Below are 19,811 nucleotides of genomic sequence, written 5' to 3'. Positions count from 1 at the left end.
CTGTTCATTAAGTACAAGTTGTGGGTATGTATTTCATAGAGAAAAGTAACTCTCTCTCTGTCTCAGTGGGTAGACACTGCCCCCTGGATGAGTTCCAGTGTAACAACACTCTGTGTAAGCCCCTGGCCTGGAAGTGTGACGGAGAGGACGACTGTGGAGACAACTCTGATGAGAACCCAGAGGAGTGCAGTGAGTCCCCATGACATCAATAACACTGCCCCTGAGGATCATTCAACACCTACCTCACACCTGTCATCTCTTCTCTCCTCCTCCATCCCTCAGCTAAATTCCAGTGCCCACCCAGAAGGCAGTTCCGCTGCCACAACGACCGTGTCTGCCTGCCGATAGCCAGGCACTGTGATGGTGTTGATAACTGCGGGGACAACAGTGATGAGCTCAACTGCCGTGAGTTTTTCTAGTAGTAGAGAGTTATGGAGTGGACTTTTACAATAAAGAGTTACGGAGTTGACTAGATGGTTATGGAGTTTAAATAATGCAGCCTCCTCCCTGTTTTCCTCCAGAGACTCCTCCTACCATGCCAGTCTGTCAGAAGGATGAGTTCCAGTGCTCCAACGGCCGCTGCATCAGCTCCAACCTGCGCTGTGACTACTTTAACAACTGTGAGGACTACGGCTCTGACGAGATCGGCTGCAACAAGAAAGGTGTGTGTTACATCTCGGCACGCAAGAGTAGTGTGTGTGTGTGTGTCTGTCTCTGTATGTATGTACATGTTATTGTCTGTAAGTTTGACTCTCTAGGGGCCTCCCGGGTGGCGCAGTGGTCTAGGGCACTGCATCTAAGTGCTAGCTGCGCCACCAGAGTCTCTGTGTTCGCGCTCTGTCGCAGCCGGCCGCGACCGGGAGGTCTGTGGGGCGACGCACAATTGGCCTAGCGTCGTCCGGGTTAGTGAGGGTTTGGCCGGTAGGGATATCTTTGTCTCATCGCGCTCCAGCGACTCCTGTGGCGGGCCGGGCGCAGTGCGCGCTAACCAGAGGGGGCCAGGTGCACGGTGTTTCCTCCGACACATTGGTGCGGCTGGCTTCCGGGTTGGAGGCGCGCTGTGTTAAGAAGCAGTGCGGCTTGGTTGGGTTGTGCTTCGGAGGACGCATGGCTTTCGACCTTCGTCTCTCCCGAGCCCATACGGGAGTTGTAGCGATGAGACAAGATAGTAATTACTAGCGATTGGATACCACGAGAAAAGGGGGTAAAAAATAAATAATAATAATAATAAAAAATAAAAGTTTGACTCTGTCCTGTCTGGTTCTTTGCAGACTCTTCCCTGAATGACTGCCGCAATAACAGGACAGTGTGTGGTGACGGTGATGAGGCCCACTGTGTGGTGAATGGCACTGAGGCCTTCTGCTCCTGCAAACCTGGCTTCAAGACCACAGGCAACAATAGATGTGAAGGTACAGCACTGGTTCAAATACACTCTCTATGTTACTGTTATGACAAAAATGTCTGGGTTAGTCTAGTGATCTGTAACCCAAATCTTTTTGCTTTGGGGGGGTTGTTCACAGATAAGAATGAGTGTAAGCAGTTTGGAGTGTGTTCCCACATCTGCAACAACACCAAGGGCTCCCACAAGTGCAGCTGCCACAAGTACTTCACCAGGATCAACGACACCTGCAAGGTTGACAGTGAGTACTGCTCAGTTCAGCATTACCAGTGGATCGGTTACAGTTACTGCTTCTCTGTCTTTAGAAACCTGTCTGAATTTGTCTCTGAGTGTTTTAGCCTCTGTCACAATTGTGTGTGTGTATGTTATACTAACTGATATCTAATTAAATGTATGTGTGTGCCAAATAGCTCTTAGCCACGCAAGACAATTGCATTGTATAGTGATGGCCTCATAACCGTAAGTCAGAGGGGATGTCCTAACTCGGGTTGTGACCTCCCTTCCTCTGTCTTCCCAGACTTGAGACAGGTGCTCTACATCGCCGACGACAACGAGATCCGCAGCCTGGACCCTGGCATGCCCAACTGGCGTTATGAGCAGACCTTCCAGGGCGACGCCAACGTGCGCATCGATGCCATGGACCTGCACGTCAAGACCAACCGCATCTACTGGACCAACTGGCACACGGGCAGAATCTCTTCCTACGAGCTGCCATCCTCATCCTCGTCACCGAACGGCAACAACAACCGACACCGTCGTCAGAGTGACTCCCGCGTCGCCAACCTGGAGGTGTGTGTCTGTCCGTGCTCAGATAGTCTTGACTGATCTTGTGTCATGCCCTTGGCCCTTTCAGACAAACAATGATTTAACTGGTATTGGCCCCCCACCCCCTCTCCCTGTGTTCAGATCCCCGGTCTGAAGATGCCCCGTGGCATCGCCGTGGACTGGGTGGCAGGGAACATCTACTGGACAGACTCTGGCCGAGATGTGATCGAGGTGGCCCAGATATCAGGCCAACACCGCAAAACCCTCATCTCCGGCATGATTGATGAGCCCTACGCCATCGTAGTGGACCCCCAGAGAGGGTGAGTCTGCCTTGGGAGAGGAGGATAGTGGGGGTAGGAGAGGAGTCTGGACTACTGTGGAAATACATGGGTCTGGAAGATAATTCCTGAGTCCTCAAACACATCCTTCTTTGTGCACATACTGCTTTCTGATACAGTATTTAAATAAGACTGACGATAGAAAGATGGTGTGTTAGACCAGGGACAAATCAACTGGACATCCAGTAGATATAGTCAAACGCATTACTATGTGATGGTCAAACGCATTACTATGTGATGGCTCAACGCATTACTATGTGATGGCTCATGTAACTGATTGTCGATGCTGTGTATCCATTAGGACCATGTACTGGGCTGACTGGGGAAACCACCCAAAGATTGAGACTGCTGCCATGGATGGAACCATGAGAGAGACACTGGTACAGGACAACATCCAGTGGCCCACAGGTAACATATATATATATATACACACACACGCACACCCACACGCACGCGCACGCACACACACACACACACACACACACACACACACACACACACACACACACACACACACTACAAACATTTTACAGACTGATTGACAGGTCCATTTCTCCACAAATTGAAGGATGGGCTGTGTAGAGCTTTGTTTCACTCAATAAGCTTAGCCTCAAACTGACATGTCTCAATGACTGCTCTCCCTCTCTGCGTGTCTGTCTGTCTCTCTCCCTCTCTTTCTCTCTCTATATCCCCCTCTCTCCCTCTCTGATTATCTCTGTCTCTCTCTCTCCCTCTCTCCAGGCCTGGCTGTGGACTACTTTAACGAGCGTCTGTACTGGGCCGATGCTAAGCTGTCAGTGATTGGCAGTGTGAGGCTGAATGGCAGCGACCCAGTGGTGGCTGTGACCAGCATTAAGAACAGTTGAGTGAACTGCACGGGTCTGGGTTTAAAGACCTGGGCTGACATCGCTAAGCCACAGAATCATGTTTTGGTTAGAGATATGTGGGCCCATTTTTAGATGTGGAGCCTTCTCATGACACTGGGACTGTCAAGAATGGGTACATTAAATTGGAGCATGCTGATATCCTCAGCAAGTGGAAAAAAAATTGTATTTTAGCATAGCTTATAGCATATCGAACTGGTAAAGAGTCTGAGCTGTGGTGTTCGGTCTTGTTTGTTCCAGAGCTCCACCACCCGTTCAGTATTGATGTGTTTGAGGACTACATCTATGGCGTCACCTACATCAACAACTTTGTGTTCCGGGTCAACAAGTATGGCAAAGGCCCCATGGAGAACCTGACTACAGGGATGAACCACGCCACGGACATCGTACTCTACCACCGCAACAAACAGCCTGAGAGTGAGTGGACATCACCGTTATTATCATGACAATCACCGGCTGACAAAATGTCATTACCGCCACAGCCCTAGTAGAGGTCAACACGGCTATTCTCTAAACGCTCTTTCAGGGTTGAATTCTAACTTGAGATGTGTGCACAGAACTAGGCCTACGACAAATTGACTTTCACACCAAAGATCTCAAGTTAGGCTTAGGTCTTTAAAGTCCAAGGGCCACCCATCAAAAATGTGTTGTTCCGTGACCCAGAAAACGGAATTGCAAAATTTCAGCAACACAATGTAGATAAAGTTATGAACATGAATACTGTGGGATTTAAAAACGTGTAAAAACTGCACATGCATTTAGTTTCTTTAATCAAAGTTATTATATTTAGCATCAATCACAGTGGATCTTGGGTAATTTCCCTAGCTAAGTTCCAACATTGCTATTTTTCACCTTGGTTACTTTTGTTGCACACTGATCCAGATGAACCCCAAATGAGGAAATATGTTTTAACCATGTGCAGTGGTTTTCTCAGTTAATAGAATATGTTTTGGCAGCTGTATTCAGCCTACAAGGGCCATCATTGCTCTTGGCTGCTAGACAAACTAAAGACGGCATGTTTGCTAGCTCGCACAGCTCTCAAAATAAGCTAAATAAAGCGGCGTTCTGGCATATGAGAAATCTATTTAAACTGCTTCTTCTCTCATATTATTTTTACATTCCTCCAGTCTGGTAGCCTAAATGCCTTGCTTTCTGAATGCATGGACAACGGAACACGTGTAACAATTGTAACCAAGATGTAACATGGCAACCTCATAATGTTGCTAGGGGGAATTACCCAAAATGAGCTATGATTTCGAAATCGTACCTTTTGAATTATACATTTTTATTATATTTTACCATTTTTGATCCACACAGTTTTTATAACATTATCAATGTAATGATGTTTAAACTTTGCAGTTTTGTTTCCTGGATCACGGAATGTCTTTTTTGATGAGTGGCCCTTAGACTATTAGAGACAGACTTACAGTCTGGGTATACTTGTGTTAAAGGAGGGCTAAACTTATCATTAAGAAATGCAGTGGCCATGACTGAAGCCAAACGAGAGTTGTGTGTGTGTGTGTGTGTGTGTGTGTGTGTGTGTGTGTGTGTGTGTGTGTGTGTGTGTGTGTGTGTGTGTGTGTGTGTGTGTGTGTGTGTGTGTGTGTGTGTGTGTGTGTGTGTGTGTGTGTGTGTGTGTGTGTGTGTGTGTGTGTGTGTGTGTGTGTGTGTGTGTGTGTGTGTGTGTGTGTGTGTGTGTGTGTGTGTGTGTTCGCACATGGCAAGTGTTTGTACATTCACTCTGCCAAAACAGTACACAGTCACTCTTCTATGTAACTTAAAACAGTCTAACCAGGTCTTGAAGTCACCTAGGCTAGCTGGCGCCAGCCAACATCTTTTTGTCAATTAGCTTCAGCCTGCTGCTGTGGACCGTGGCAAAGTTGGTGTGACATTGGACAGCCTATATCTGGGGCTAGTTTGGGACTGTCAATTACACAATGCAAATGGGACAATATTTTAATTTTGCACAAATTTAGTTGTCTCATTAACTGCGTTCAATATTTGTATGTGAATTTCTAAAATGTTATAATTGGTTTGAGGTTTTTAAGTCATTTAAATTGAGATAATGACATTTAAAAAAATATTGTCCCATGTAGTTTGTGATGTCAAAACAAATTGACCATGGGCATAACGATGTGGTCGTGTGTAGCTGCGCTCCGAATTGATGATTATTTGGGTGCTGTGGGCATGAGGGCAGGATTAAAATAAACCCAACCCATGGAAAACTGTTCAGGTATCCTTCATTCTGTGACATAAAATCCTTTCCTATCATCTCGCAAATCTCCATTTTGGATGAGACTTAATGACCAAAATGATCCAATTTACACTTTGGAGTCAATTTTGACACTAGAATAAATGTTTCTGACTCATATCGATGACACAGGCTTTTTAGGGGCAGTCGCTTTTTAACTTATCTGTCTGTCTCTCTCTCTTTCTTGCTCTCTGTCAGTGACCAACCCATGTGACAGGAAGAAGTGTGAGTGGTTGTGTCTGCTCAGCCCCAGTGGTCCAGTCTGTACCTGTCCCAACGGACGCACCCTGGACAACGGAACCTGTGTGGAGCTCCCTACTCCTACACTCTCCCCTATCTGTGAGTATGCAAAGTCCTACACACCCAGGTTGAGTATACACTAACACCCTTATACCTAAACTGTTATATTCAACATGTATTGCATTGTCTATGAGTTCACATACACATACAGATTAGATTTCTTTGTTCTAGTTTCATAGATATTTACTTTAACTACAAGAAAATGTATTGCAATATGGTGAGAGACATGTCATAGGCCAGACATAACATCAAACATTCATAAAAACAAGAATAACCGCTTAAGGACTCTTACCCCTCCCTTCCACATGACATAGCTGTCTCTCCTATACTCAATGTTGCACATCTCCTTAATGTTCACGGTCCCTGAGCTTTGCACATACTGCACGAACCCTATAGTTTCAATGCTTATTTAAGTTATAATTCACTTTTCACTATTGGCCGTTCCTGAATGAGTGAATCTACTGTGTCGCCAATGTCCTCCTTATTTGTTCAGGGTCAGTGCATGTGGCAGAAATTCATTTTGTACCTGACCAGTTTGCACAGGGGGAGTCTGTAGCGCTTCCTGGATGGCAGAAGCACAAACTCTGAGTTGAGCACATGGGAGGGGTGCTCTGATATTTTGTTTGCCGTCCACAGCATGTTTGTGTGGTCGCTGTCCAGAAAGGTTTTGATGGTCAGCTTGACAATTAGTTTTTAGGCAGTTTTCAGCAGACTTGACACCCTGGCTATTGCCTGTACTGTGGCACTGTTGTACCAAGCAGTGATGCAGTACTGCAAAACACTCTGGATAGTGGAGCAAAAGAACAGTATTTCCGAGGTTGCCCCGAAAGACTTCAGCCTGCAGAGAAAGTGCATGCACTGTTGCACCTTAGCACACACATAGCACATAGTCCACTTTGACACTACATCTCAGGGCATGGTCAACATGTACTCCCAGATATATATATATATATGAGAGTAGACCTGCTGGATGTGTTCACTGTGAATGACTACCTGGTTCTGGTCAGCCACTGACCTGGGCTCAAAGATAACCTCCTGTGTTTTTGTGACATTCAGGACCAAAATTTTGTCACACCACTGCACAAGGCTGTTTACACTGTCTAGGTACAGTGGGAGGTCGCTGTTGTCCTCCATTAGGGCCAGCAGGACAGTGTCATCGGTGAACTTAATGATGTGATGCTTGGTGTTTTGACTTGTGAAATCGTTGGTGTACACCGTTGGTGACCACAGGAGGGGAGAGACCTTGAGTTCTGTTACTGAGAAATGAGTGTTACCAGTAAATGAGGTGTGGGTTAATGTCCAGTTCTTTCATTTTGGCTAATAGAAGGTGCGTTTGTATGGTGTTAAAAGCATAGGAAAAATGTATAAAGAGTTCTCTGGCATATGTTTTTGGTTGGTCAAGGTGTTACAGGATCAGGTGTGTGAGGGTGGTCACTGCATCCTCTGTACTGCACCCGTTTCTATATACAAGCTGGTAAGGGTCCAGTTTCCTCTCCACAGAGTCTTTTTAGGTTTTGATACACTATTCTCTCTAGACATTTGATGAGCTCTGAGGTCAGAGCCACAGTCATTGTGCTCCTTGGGGCATGGCTTTTTCATGATGAAGTGAAACGTTTTCCAGGCCTGTGGTATTGTGTGTGTGTGTGTGTGTGTGTGAGTTGATGGATAACTGGAAGATGGGTTGCCAGACTGGGCCAAGCTCCTCAGCAAAGGTCTTGAGGAGGACTGGGCTCACATTATCTGGCCCAGAGGCCTTCCTTGGGTTCAGCTGTTTAAAAACCTTTGTGACCTGCTCTGTGGTAATGATGATTTCCTCTGTGAGAGGTAGGGACAGTCTGTAGGACAGCAAAGCAGTCATTTGTGTGATTATGGGTGTCAAATCTTTTGTAGAACAGGTTCTGTTCCTTCACATGTGGGTTCGCAGGGTGGGCCATGCTCTTCATGGTTTGCAAGGCTAGCCTAGGATTGGCTGCTTTTTTCTCACTTTTGACTTGACCTGAGGCAAATTCATTGCTCCTCCCTAGTTCCGCAGCTGGCCTGCCTTATCAGGCAAACTAGACTGTTTCCCTTTGCCTCTCTCTTTATGAACATTGATCTTGAACAATAACATGTTTGAACAGTATATGAACTTTCTACACTTCCCCTTGTCACTCAGTAACTTTCCAAACACCAAGTTCCTCTTTACCCTTCATTGACCCTAACATATACATTCCTTATACATGTAAAGTAATCAGTAAGTTCTGGTATGGTAACATGAATAAGTACATTTCAAGCTAGAAGCAACACTATCATGCTGGAACACCTCCCAGACAGTGCAGAGGAAACAGTCTTTAAGAGTCTCTGTGCTGTCATCTGACCACACTCTGACTGTCTTTCTCACCGGTCTGGTTTTCTTTAGCTTTGTCTTATACAGTGGCGCATTTTGTTACGTTACAGCTTTATTCTAAAATGAATTCAATTATTTTTTATCTCATCAATCTACACACAATACCCCCTAATGACAAAGTAAAAACAGGTTTAAATTTTTTTTACAAAATGTATTAAAAATGAAATGACTTATTTACATAAGTATTCAGACCCTTTGCTATGAGACTCGAAATTGAGCTCAGGTGCATCCTGTTTCCATTGATCATCCTTGATGTTTCTACAACTTGATTGGAGTTCACCTGTGGTAAATTCAATTGATTGGACATGATTTGGAAAGGCACAGACCTGTCTATATAATGTCCCACAGTTAACCGTGCATGTCAAAGCAAAAACCAAGCCATGAAGTCGAAGGAATTGTCCGTAGAGCTCCGAGACAGGATTTTCAAAATGTCTTTTATTTGACCTTTATTTAACCAGGTAGGCTAGTTGAGAACAAGTTCTCATTTACAACTGCGACCTGGACAAGATAAAGCAAAGCAGTTCGACATGTACAACAACACAGAGTTACACATGGAATAAACAAACATACAGTCAATAATACAGTAGAAAAAGTCTATATACAGCATGTGCAAATGAGGTAGGATAAGGAAGGTAAAGGCAATAAATAGGCCATGGTGGCGAAGTAATTACAATATAGCAATTAAACACTGGAATGGTAGATGTGCAGAAGATGAATGTGCAAGTAAAGATACTGGGGTGCAAAGGTGCAAGATAAAGAAATAAATACAGTATGGGGATGAGGTAGTTGGATGGGCTATTTACAGATGTGCTATGTACAGGTGCAGTGATCTGTGAGCTGCTGTGATAGCTGGTGTTTAAAGCTAGTGAGGGAGATATGAGTCTACAGCCTCAGTGTTTTTTGCAGTTCGTTCCAGTCATTGGCAGCAGAGAACTGGAAGGAAAGGCGGCCAAAGGACGTATTGGCTTTGGGGGTGACCAGTGAGACATACCTGCTGGAGTGCATGCTATGGGTGGGTGCTGCTATGGTGACCAGTGAGCTGAGATAAGGCGATGCTTTACCTAGCAGAGATTTGTAGATGACCTGGAGCCAGTGGGTTCGGCGACGAGTATGAAGTGAGGGCCAGCCAACGAGAGCGTACAGGTCGCAGTGGTGGGTAGTATATGGGGCTTTGGTGACAAAACGGTGTGATATACTGCATCCAATTTGTTGAGTCTATTTTGTAAATGACATCGCCGAAGTCGAGGATTGGTAGGATGGTCAGTTTTACGAGGGTATGTTTGGCAGCAAGAGTGAAGGATGCTTTGTTGCGAAATAGGAAGCCGATTCTAGATATAATTTTGGATTGGAGATGCTTAATGTGAGTCTGGAAGGAGAGTTTACAGTCTAACCAGACACTTAGAATATGTGGACAACTATAAATACCTAAGTCAGAACTGTCGAGTGTATTACTGCTGGACGGGTGGGCAGGTGCGGGCAGCGATCGGTTGAAGAGCATGCATTTAGTTTTACTTGCATTTAAGAGCAGTTGGAGGCCATGGAAGGAGAGTTGTATGGCATTGAAGCTCGTCTGGAGGTTAGTTAACACAGTGTCCAAAGAAGGGCCAGAGGTATACAGAATGGTGTCGTCTGCGTAGAGGTGGATCAGAGAATCACCAGCAGCAAGAGCGACATCATTGATGTATACAGAGAAGAGAGTCGGCCCGAGAATTGAACCCTGTGGCACACCCATAGAGACTGCCAGAGGTCCGGACAACAGGCCCTCCGATTTGACACACTGAACTCTGCATGAGAAGTAGTTGGTGAACCAGGCGAGGCAATCATTTCAGAAACCAAGGCTGTTGAGTCTGCCGTCTCTTATCGATGGCGGTTATGATATCGTTTAGGACCTTGAGCGTGGCTGAGGTGCACCCATGACCAGCTCGGAAACCAGATTGCATAGTGGAGAAGGTACGGTGGGATTCGAAATGATCGGTAATTTGTTTGTTAACTTGGTTTTCGAAGACCTTAGAAAGGCAGGGTAGGATAGATATAGGTCTGTAGCAGTTTGGGTCTAGAGTGTCTCCCCCTTTGAAGAGGGGGATGACTGCAGCAGCTTTCCAGACGATACGAAAGAGAGGTTTAACAGGCTAGTAATAGGGGTTGCAACAATTTCGGCAGATAATTCTAGAAAGAGACAGTTCAGATTGTCTAGCCTGGCTGATTTGTAGGGTTCCAGATTTTTCAGGTCTTTCAGAACATCAGCTATTTGGGTGAAGGAGAAATGGGGAGGCTTGGGCGAGTTGCTGTGGGGGGTGGAGGGCTGTTGATCGGGGTAGGGGTAGCCAGGTGGAAAGCATGGCCAGCCGTAGCAAAATGCTAATTGAAATTCTCGATTATAGTGGATTTATCGGTGGTGACAGTGTTTCCTAGCGTCAGTGCAGTGGGCAGCTGGGAGGAGGTGCTCTTATTCTCCATGGACTTTACAGTGTCCCAGAACGTTTTTGAGTTTGTGCTACAGGATGCAAATTTCTGTTGGAAAAAGCTAGCCTTAGCTTTCCTTACTGCCTGTGTATATTGGTTCCTAACTTCCCTGAAAAGTTGCATATCACGGGGGCTATTCGATGCTAATGCCGAACGCCACAGGATGTTTTTGTGCTGGTCAAGGGCAGTCAGGTCTGGAGAGAACCAAGGGCTATATCTGTTCCTGGTTCTACATTTTTTGAATGGGGCATGCTTATTTAAGATGGTGAGGAAGGCACTTTTTAAAGAATAACCAGGCATCCTCTACTGACGGGATGAGGTCAGTATCATTCCAGGATACCCCGGCCAGGTTTATTAGAAGGCCTGCTCGCTGAAGTGTTTTAGGGAGCGTTTGACAGTGATGAGGGGTGGTCGTTTGACCGCAGACCCATTACGGACGCAGGCAATGAGGCAGTGATCGCTGAGATCTTGGTTGAAAACAGCAGAGGTGTATTTGGAGGGCAAGTTGGTTAGGATGATATCTATGAGGGAGCCCGTGTTTACGGATTTGGGGTTGTACCTGGTGGGTTCATTGATAATTTGTTTGAGATTGAGGGCATCAAGCTTAGATTGTAGGATGGCCGGGGTGTTAAGCATGTCCCAGTTTAGGTCACCTAGCAGCACGAGCTCTGAAGATAGATGGGGGGGCAATCAATTCACATATGGGGTCCAAGGCACAGCTGGGAGCAGAGGGTGGTCTATAGCAAGCGGAAACGGTGAGAGACTTGTTTCTGGAAAGGTGGATTTTTTTTAAAGTAGAAGCTCGAATTGTTTGGGTACAGACTTGGATAGTAAGACAGAACTCTGCAGGCTATCTCTGCAGTAGATTGCAACACCGCCCCCTTTGGCAGTTCTATCCTGTATCTTGATTGTGTCGAGGCACATATCTGGAAGTTTGGAACCACTAAGACTCTTCCTAGAGCTGGCTGCCTGGCCAAACTGAACAATCGGGGGAGAAGGGCCTTGGTCAGGGAGGTGACCAAGAACCTGATGGTCACTCTGACAGAGCTCCAGAGTTTCTTTGGGGAGATGGGAGAACCTTCCAGAAGGACAACTATCTCTGCAGCACTCCACCAATCAGGCCTTTATGATAAAGTGTCCAGATGGAAGACACTCTTCAGTAAAAGGCACACAGCAACCTGCTTGGAGTTTGCCAAAAGGGAACTAAAGGACTCGCAGACCATGAGAAACAAGATTCTCTGGTCTGATGAAACCAAGATTGAACTCTTTGGCCTGAATGCCAAGGGGCACGTCTGGAGGAAATCTGGCACCATCTCTACGGTGAAGCATGGTGGTAGCATCATGCTGTGAGTATGTTTCTCAGAGGCAGGGACTGGGAGACTAGTCAAGATCTAGGAAAATATGAACGGATCCTTGATGAAAACCTGCTCTAGAGCGCTCAGGACCTCAGACTGGGGCGACGGTTCACATTTCAACAGGAGAACTACCCTAAGCGCACAGCCAAGAAAACATAGGAGTGGCTTCGGGACAAGTGTCTGAATGTCCAGCCAGAGCCCGGACTTAAACCAGATGGAATATCTCTGGAGAGACCTGAAAAAAGCAGTGCAGCGACGCTCCCCATCCAACCTGACAGAGCGTGAGAGGATCTGCAGAGAAGAATGGGAGAAACTCCCCAAACACAGTTGTGCCAAGCTTGTAGCGTCATACCCAAGAAGACATGGCTGTAATCGCTGCCAACGGCGGTTCAACAAAGTACTGAGTAAAGGGTCTGAATACTTATGTCAATGTGATATTTAAGTTTGCATACATTCCTAAACTTGTTTTTGCTTTGTCATTATGGGGTATTGTGTGTAAATTTAATACATGTTTTAATAAGGCTGTAACGTAACAACATTTTGTAAAGTTGAGAGGTCGGAATACTTTCCGAATTAACTGTACGCTTAAGTCCTGTGCAATTTTTTTATATTATATGATTTTATAGTACGAAGAATATAATTTAACTAATTGAATAAAATTGAATGGATATTTTTCCCATTCCAGAGTGAGAGTGTATGCATATGAAGTGGCTATGTTGAGTGTAAAATAGATTTTTTTGAAACACTAGATTTAGTTATTTGGCAGCTCTACAAACTTTAGAATGCCTTTAGAAATCAAAAGATATATTGGCTGCATGATGCGACTATAGGCTATTGATGAGTTGAGAAAGCGCAAGCATTTTTTTGTGACTATGTTCCTTGCCTCAGGCCGCACAAGTTGTCTCATCAAGTGCACATATTTTAACCCCCTCACAAAAAGAGATTTCAGTTGAAATAGTTGAAACTGCAGTAATTGCAGTCGACTGCTGTATTTTGAACGCAGTAAATGAAGAAAAACTGCAGTTATACTGAACTCTAGCTGCAGTTATACTGCACTCTGACTGCATTTTTTTTTTCTTAAGGGCCATCAGACTATTCTCAATTAAATATTGTCTTTACTAGTATGTTAAATTAGTTTCAATTTAGAATGGCCCATTATCAAATGGGCAAGAACAAGGACAAAACAAAAAATACATGTTGTCCATATGCACTGGAATAACGAATGAATGCCACTTTCCCACCGGTACGTTTTTCACTCATGTTGGGTAGGCTGCTCCTGTAATATCCCTGCGCCACAGATGATATTCCGCTCAGTACTCTCCAACCCTGTTACTGTAGCTACCCTGTGCTTAATTTGGAAATAATTTAAATCTGTTCGGGAACATCAATAGTTACCTTCTGTAGCTTAAGGTAATGTCAGTCTATTAATTATACAATTATTTTTAAAAACTCCCTATTACTAGGCTATTCAAAAATAAATTCCCTATAATTGTAGGCTAAATCTGAATTTGTTCAATTTAGGCTAGAACAATTATGTACCAAAGATATATTTTAAAACAAGTGTAATTTGCGGTAGGCTATGTATTGTTATAATGGCACAATCATTATTTGAATTCTGTTTTTTTTTTCGGGCTTATGCATAAACTCTAATATGCATATAAGTGTTTTGAATTAATCATCATGTTAGACAATGCTGCCCATTTAGTTGTTAGGCTTTGAAACAACATCCACAACAAGCATGTTTTCCACCCAGTTTCAACCTGTTGTCGAACTTCTTTCTTCAAATTGGTCAATCACAGTGAGGTGAGTTTTAAAAGTATTTAAAAATACTGCTTTGATGAGTGTTTGATTTGATTTTCCATTGCATTTGCATTGATGTCAGAGTGGTTAGAGGGACAATAGAGCCCTGAGTACCAGGCCATTAGCGACCTGATGATCGTTAGTGAGTTGGTTACTACTAATGCATGTCCAGAGTGCATAAAAGGAGATTACCGTGACTCAATGGTCACGTGGAATTTTACTGCGATCATGACTCGTGACTGCCGGTGTGGTGGTAATATGGTCACTGCAACAGCCCTAGTCTTGTAGACAGAGATGATCTGGACAGCGTTGTGGTCAGAGTTGGAGATCAGTGGTTTGATGTGGGTGGTATAGCAGTCTTTGATGTTGACATAGCACTTGTCCAGGATATTCCAGATCCTGGTGTTGCCTTTGACGATTTGAGAGAAGCCTGGCATTGCCCACTCAAGGCTACACTGGTTGAGGTCTCCCAGTATTATGACTTGCATCTGAGTGTTTTTGCAAGTATGAACACAGTCTGAGATGGTGCTAGCTACTTTTGCTGTTTTTGCCACTAGGAGGGATGTATGCAACACACAGTGTCACACAGCCAAACTCCCGTGGGAGATATAATGGTCTAAGAGTAAGGCACAGGGCCTCCACATCACTGGTAAATATTTCATCCTTAATAGTAAATTGCTGGCCTCCCGCCGGTCATTTATGTACATACAAACCCTGCTCCCTTTACTCTTGCCTGAATGTTCAGTCCTACCGGACCTCAATTGTAAACCCCTCGATTTACAGTTGAGAGGGGTTTACAGTACCTTTGTTGCCAATCGAACGTAGATTAGCCAGCATCACAGACGAGAGAGCAGGTGTTGCGCACAGCCGCTGGCGTAGTCTCCCCTCGTCTTCCCTGTTTTCTCCTCACCCGTAACTCCATCGGGATGATGTAGTATTCCGGGGGTCTCGTTGTTGGTGGTACTAATGAGCGCAGGGACATTACAGTCTCCCTCGAGTACACCGGCTCCGTGGTGCTCGCTCGCATGTTTGTAATCCTGTTGTGGTCTCCGCTTGACGTCCAACGTGTGTATTCCAAACACACCGTTCTGCAGTGGGTATAAAAGTCATTTTTAGCTCACATAAAACTCAAAATTATGACAGAAACATTAAACACACATCCACACTAATCCCTACCTGTAATTCTTCACACTCACCCCTTCTCTCCTCCCCCAGCTCCTCCCAGTGGTCCGTGTAACATCCAGTGTCTGAACGGAGGCAGTTGTTTCCTCAACGCCAGGAAGCAGCCCAAGTGTCGCTGCCAGCCCAACTTCGGAGGAGACAAGTGTGGGGTGGACCAGTGCAGGGACTACTGCCAGAATGGAGGCACCTGCACGGCCTCTCCTACAGGTAATACACTACCTTGACAGGAGGCTGCGCTGTCTGAGAGGAGTCAGAATTGAACATTAAGCCAGGAACAGTGAGACATATAGACAAATAATACAACTAGACAGCCGTGTATTGAGTTAAGGATTTTACCCTTAATGTGCAGTCCTAATGTTAGTCTGATGTTAGAGGTCAAGTCTCCTGAGTTTCTCTCTCCTCTTCCTGTCTATCTCTGTCGGACCATATCTGTCTTGTCTCTCCCTCCCCAGGCTCCCCTACGTGTCGCTGTCTGACAGGGTTCACTGGTCCTAACTGTAACCTCCAAACCTGTAAGAACTACTGTCAGAACGAAGGGAATTGCACGGTCAGCGCTGGCAACCAGCCCACATGCCACTGCCCTGGTGACTTCCTGGGGGACCAGTGCCAGTACCGTGAGTCTCGCTGTCTGTCCGTCTCGCTGTCTGGCGGTCTGCCCCTGTCTTATCTTATTTTTTATTTCATGTAATATTGCCTTGTTGTTTTCGTCTATACGTGTTCTGTACTGAGTCATGTGACCTACCTCTTCAAAAAGTATCTTCAATAATCCCACAGCACACCCCTACCCCACCCGGAATAAGGGGAGGAGAACAAACCTAAGACCCTACTGTTGTACTTGACTTTCTTGCACTAACACTTGTCCTTTCTTACTAGCACTGACTTTGCTGATACCTGCTTTATTGAGGAAAAGGTTTACTTACTATAAGCAGGTTTCCATCCAACCATTTTTATGTGAGTAAAGTACCTGTCAGATAAAGAACTCACGACTGGCCTGATGTTAGATTATAAATTTTAAAAACTTACGGAAGACTAGTAAAGCTCAAACTAAGTTTATTCACCCACTGGGTCATACAGCTGCATAAGATAACACATTTACACAAGCACTGGTATTTAAACCTTTCTCCTTATGCTGAGTCTCCTCATTACACACCTGGACAGCCAATACATCTCTGTTGCTAGACAGGACTTTAGTGATGCCGGCTCTTTCTCACTTCATCTGACCTGACCTCAGCCCAAATTCCTCACTCCTCCCCAACTCACGGCTGTCCTGTTGACTTGTACCAGACTGTGGGCCTTCTCCTTTCCAAAGGATACCTGATGTCTAACAATAACATGTTCTGACAGAATGTAAACGTTCAGCATTCCCCTCTCTCCCTCAGTGAGATAGTTTAGGATATTTCAAGTTTATAAGTCAGAACCCATCACTGTCAAATTGTCCACATAACAAAATCCGCTAGACAAGGGTGGATATTTTTTTTGTCGGTGATTAGATTGCCATATGCAACAAATTGCAGTGGAAACTATTTATTGCACAATTTTTGATAGAATATCCATCATGTTGAGCTAAATTGGCAGTCACACAATGCTATGTTGTGTGGTCCTCCCACTACAACTTGGAAAAGCATGCAGTTTATTAGGCTAAGCTACATATGCTATGGGTTATGATCAACTTTAGAGTGATTTAACGTGCATGGTGATAAGCTTGCTGTGCCTTTCCATTTGTTAGGTTCTATTATTAGAGTAAGAACTCGACGGACACTGTGAAGGCCAAGTTTATTCTTAGACCAAGACATGATTCAAGCTTTCAGTGTCCTTCGCGTTCTTACTCTAATAATAGAACCTAACAGATGGCGTTGTCGGCAGGATCTTAACACAAACTCATAGAAGTTATGTTTTTTATTTGATCAATCAAAAGTTATACGACAGTGCTTTTTGTGTCCACTATCTACGTCATTATGCACAGCCTTTTATTCGCAAGAAAGACAGTTTGATGGAAACATACCACTGCTGGTAAAATTCACATTTATTTTTTGCAAACATACGAATGCTTAAAACAACAAATTGATGGAAACATAGCTACTACTGACTGTGATATGTGGTTGTCTCACCTAGCTACCTCAAGATAAATGCACTAACTGTGAGTCACGCTGGATAATAGCGTCTGCTAAATTACATGAATGTATTTCTAGAATGTGGATCGTAATGAACTAAAATAAAGTCTGTCTCTGTCTGTACTGTCACCTGCTGGCAGTATAACACTATGGCACTTTACACTTTTATGGTGTTTTCTACAAAATCTTAACTGCTTGGTAGTCTTTTGAGATCTACCTTATGGTTCCTTGCGCTCAGTATACTCAGACTGATAGTTGTCTCTTCTGTATGCCTGTGTGTGAGTAGGTAGGTGCGAGGGCCACTGTCTGAACAGGGGCACATGTCTGCAAAGTGCCAGCGGGGCGCGCCAGTGTCGCTGTCTGCCCCAGTATAGCGGCAGCACCTGTGAGGTGGACAAGTGTCACTACTGTCGCGACGGCAAGTGTATCCCCACTAACTCCTTCCAGCCCACAGGAGAGGTCACCTGCGTGTAAGTGTCCACACACACAGAGAAACTGATATTGACAGAAACAGACACCAACACACATTCACAACACACACCCACACACCTGTCCCAACCTATTGTTACCTGTGTGTCCTGTAGCTGCACCAACGGCAGAGTCCAACCCAGCTGCTACACGTGTGATGAGTACTGTGCTAATGGCCAGTGCTCTGTCAACCCACACACACACCTACCAGAGTGCAAGTGAGTATACACACACACACACACACACACACTCTCACACTCGCACTCAGTCACTAGAATGTTATCTCTGGTTGCTATGACGTTACATCTCTCTCTCTCCCCAGGTGTTCTGCAGGCTGGGTGGGGCATCGCTGTGAGGTGGCCTCTGGTGTAGACTCCTCAGAGTCTGGCGGACGTAAGTAAACTATTCTAAAGGTTTGCAAAAAGTAGAGGCCTAACTTTTGCTTGTGAATTTTACTCTAACGTAGATGTCGGCTGGCCATCAAAATAAAACGCAAGAGCTGCTCCAACATTTTACACATATTATTTTGGCTGCACTTCAACTTGACGCCAAATGAAGTCTCCTACCATCAAAAATCACCTCCAGGATTGCCAGTTCTGTGTAGAACGGTCGCCAGACTCAGCCTAACTATGTATACTGTTTATGTGTGTCCGTGTGCAGGTACTGCCTCCATAGTGGTCCTAATGCTGCTACTGCTCTTGTTGATTCTGTTGGTGGGAGGAGCGGTGTTCTGGTACAGAAAGAGGATGAGGGGGTGAGTAACACCACACTTAACAACACCACACTACATTACACAACACTACACAACTCCAATACACTAGAAGTAACACTGGGACATTAACTTAACTTCCTCTCAAGCTCTGTCTTCTTCATGGTCTCTGTACTCTCAGCCTCCCTTTCCTTTATCTCTTGGTCTTTACTGTTCGCTCCTTTTCTCTCTACTGTGAGTAACTGCATCTCTTCTGTCCCTCAGGTCTGGCAGGCCGGGCAAATCCTGCTCCAGACTCTCGCGGTAACGGTTGCCACGGTTACGCTTTCCATCCTCTGTCCCAATTCAAAATGGCCATTTCTCTCTCTTTTCATCTCTCCCTTCATCAGTCTATTTTGCTGTGCAGTGTATAGTCCTGTGGTCAGTGTCTCTACTCTCTTTCTCTCCGTTGTGAATGAGCAGTGCTCTAGTTCAGCTTGCTCCTCCCTCTCCCGTTCTGAATCCCTGTTCAGGATTGGTCCCTCTCTCCAAACCTCCCCACTATACTGTACTTCTAGGGGGGTATTAAACAGGTGGTGATCTATTGAAGAGGCTGTGAAATAGATCAGTCTATGGCCCCAGAGTGCCTATAGTACCCCATGCTGTTCTCCATCATACTGTATTGTACTGTATCATGTTGTTGTGTAGAGTGCTACTGTATGTACCATACTGAGAGAGTGGGCGCTCTGACTGCATTGTTCCAAGCCAGGATTTGGAAAATGCAACATGAAAAATCCAGCATTTACTATTCTTCAAGTCCATGGTTTGACCCAATATGCTAACGCTCCAAACTGACAACATACATTTTTATCCAAAATGCCTATAGATTTTCAAGACTTGCTTATGTTTTTCAAACAAACTGTTAAACAGGCATTCCATAGTATAATTTTAGGGTACTGTTACACACCCCTCTCCAGGACCAGTGTGTCTAGTGTATACTAGCTAGGTGAATGCTGGGTTTGCGTTGTTGCCTGTGCTGTGGCTTTGGATCCATGCACAGTGATGTGACAGCCACTACCCCCCACCCTGACCCTGTGATGTGGCCGTGTCGCTGTCCGCGCTGTGTGGACGCTCTCAGGACCCGTCTGTACCTCGGGTCATGACCTTTCACCTCTGTGTCCGCAGGGCCAAGGGCTTCCAGCACCAGAGGATGACCAACGGAGCCATGAATGTGGAGATAGGAAACCCAGCATACAAGATCTACGAGGGCGAGCCAGACGACGATGCCGGGGAGCTTCTAGACTCAGACTTCACACTGGACCCAGACAAGGTAACACACACGGTAATTAAAGCAAGCCCACAAACACCATGTCACACAGACCTGTACACACACACACACACACACACACACACACACACAC

The 19,811-nt window shown here is 45.2% G+C and overlaps 1 protein-coding gene across 7 annotated transcripts in view; it reads left to right on the top strand.

The window, feature by feature from the left end:
* The window catches only part of LOC139560450 (low-density lipoprotein receptor-related protein 1-like), a 181,259-nt gene that overhangs the window by 159,394 nt on the left and 2,054 nt on the right, over positions 1 to 19,811 (top strand). For 2 of the 7 annotated variants that reach the window (XM_071377261.1, XM_071377256.1), the window contains exons 70-88: positions 67 to 189; positions 283 to 405; positions 522 to 662; positions 1,272 to 1,409; positions 1,521 to 1,640; positions 1,917 to 2,188; positions 2,306 to 2,484; positions 2,804 to 2,910; positions 3,244 to 3,363; positions 3,627 to 3,803; positions 5,836 to 5,976; positions 15,157 to 15,330; positions 15,576 to 15,737; positions 17,521 to 17,704; positions 17,819 to 17,920; positions 18,025 to 18,095; positions 18,363 to 18,456; positions 18,676 to 18,714; positions 19,576 to 19,720. In XM_071377261.1, the coding sequence (XP_071233362.1) occupies positions 67 to 189; positions 283 to 405; positions 522 to 662; positions 1,272 to 1,409; positions 1,521 to 1,640; positions 1,917 to 2,188; positions 2,306 to 2,484; positions 2,804 to 2,910; positions 3,244 to 3,363; positions 3,627 to 3,803; positions 5,836 to 5,976; positions 15,157 to 15,330; positions 15,576 to 15,737; positions 17,521 to 17,704; positions 17,819 to 17,920; positions 18,025 to 18,095; positions 18,363 to 18,456; positions 18,676 to 18,714; positions 19,576 to 19,720 (2,612 nt within the window). Of the gene's footprint in view, positions 1 to 66; positions 190 to 282; positions 406 to 521; positions 663 to 1,271; positions 1,410 to 1,520; positions 1,641 to 1,916; positions 2,189 to 2,305; positions 2,485 to 2,803; positions 2,911 to 3,243; positions 3,364 to 3,626; positions 3,804 to 5,835; positions 5,977 to 15,156; positions 15,331 to 15,575; positions 15,738 to 17,520; positions 17,705 to 17,818; positions 17,921 to 18,024; positions 18,096 to 18,362; positions 18,457 to 18,675; positions 18,715 to 19,575; positions 19,733 to 19,811 lie in introns of all 7 variants that reach the window. The other 5 variants (XM_071377248.1, XM_071377237.1, XM_071377288.1 and 2 more) reach the window with 3 other exon arrangements.

This window comes from Salvelinus alpinus, chromosome 2 (genome assembly GCF_045679555.1).
Source record: "Salvelinus alpinus chromosome 2, SLU_Salpinus.1, whole genome shotgun sequence".
Classification (NCBI taxonomy): domain Eukaryota; kingdom Metazoa; phylum Chordata; class Actinopteri; order Salmoniformes; family Salmonidae; genus Salvelinus; species Salvelinus alpinus.
This window is presented reverse-complemented; position numbering and strand designations above follow the sequence as displayed.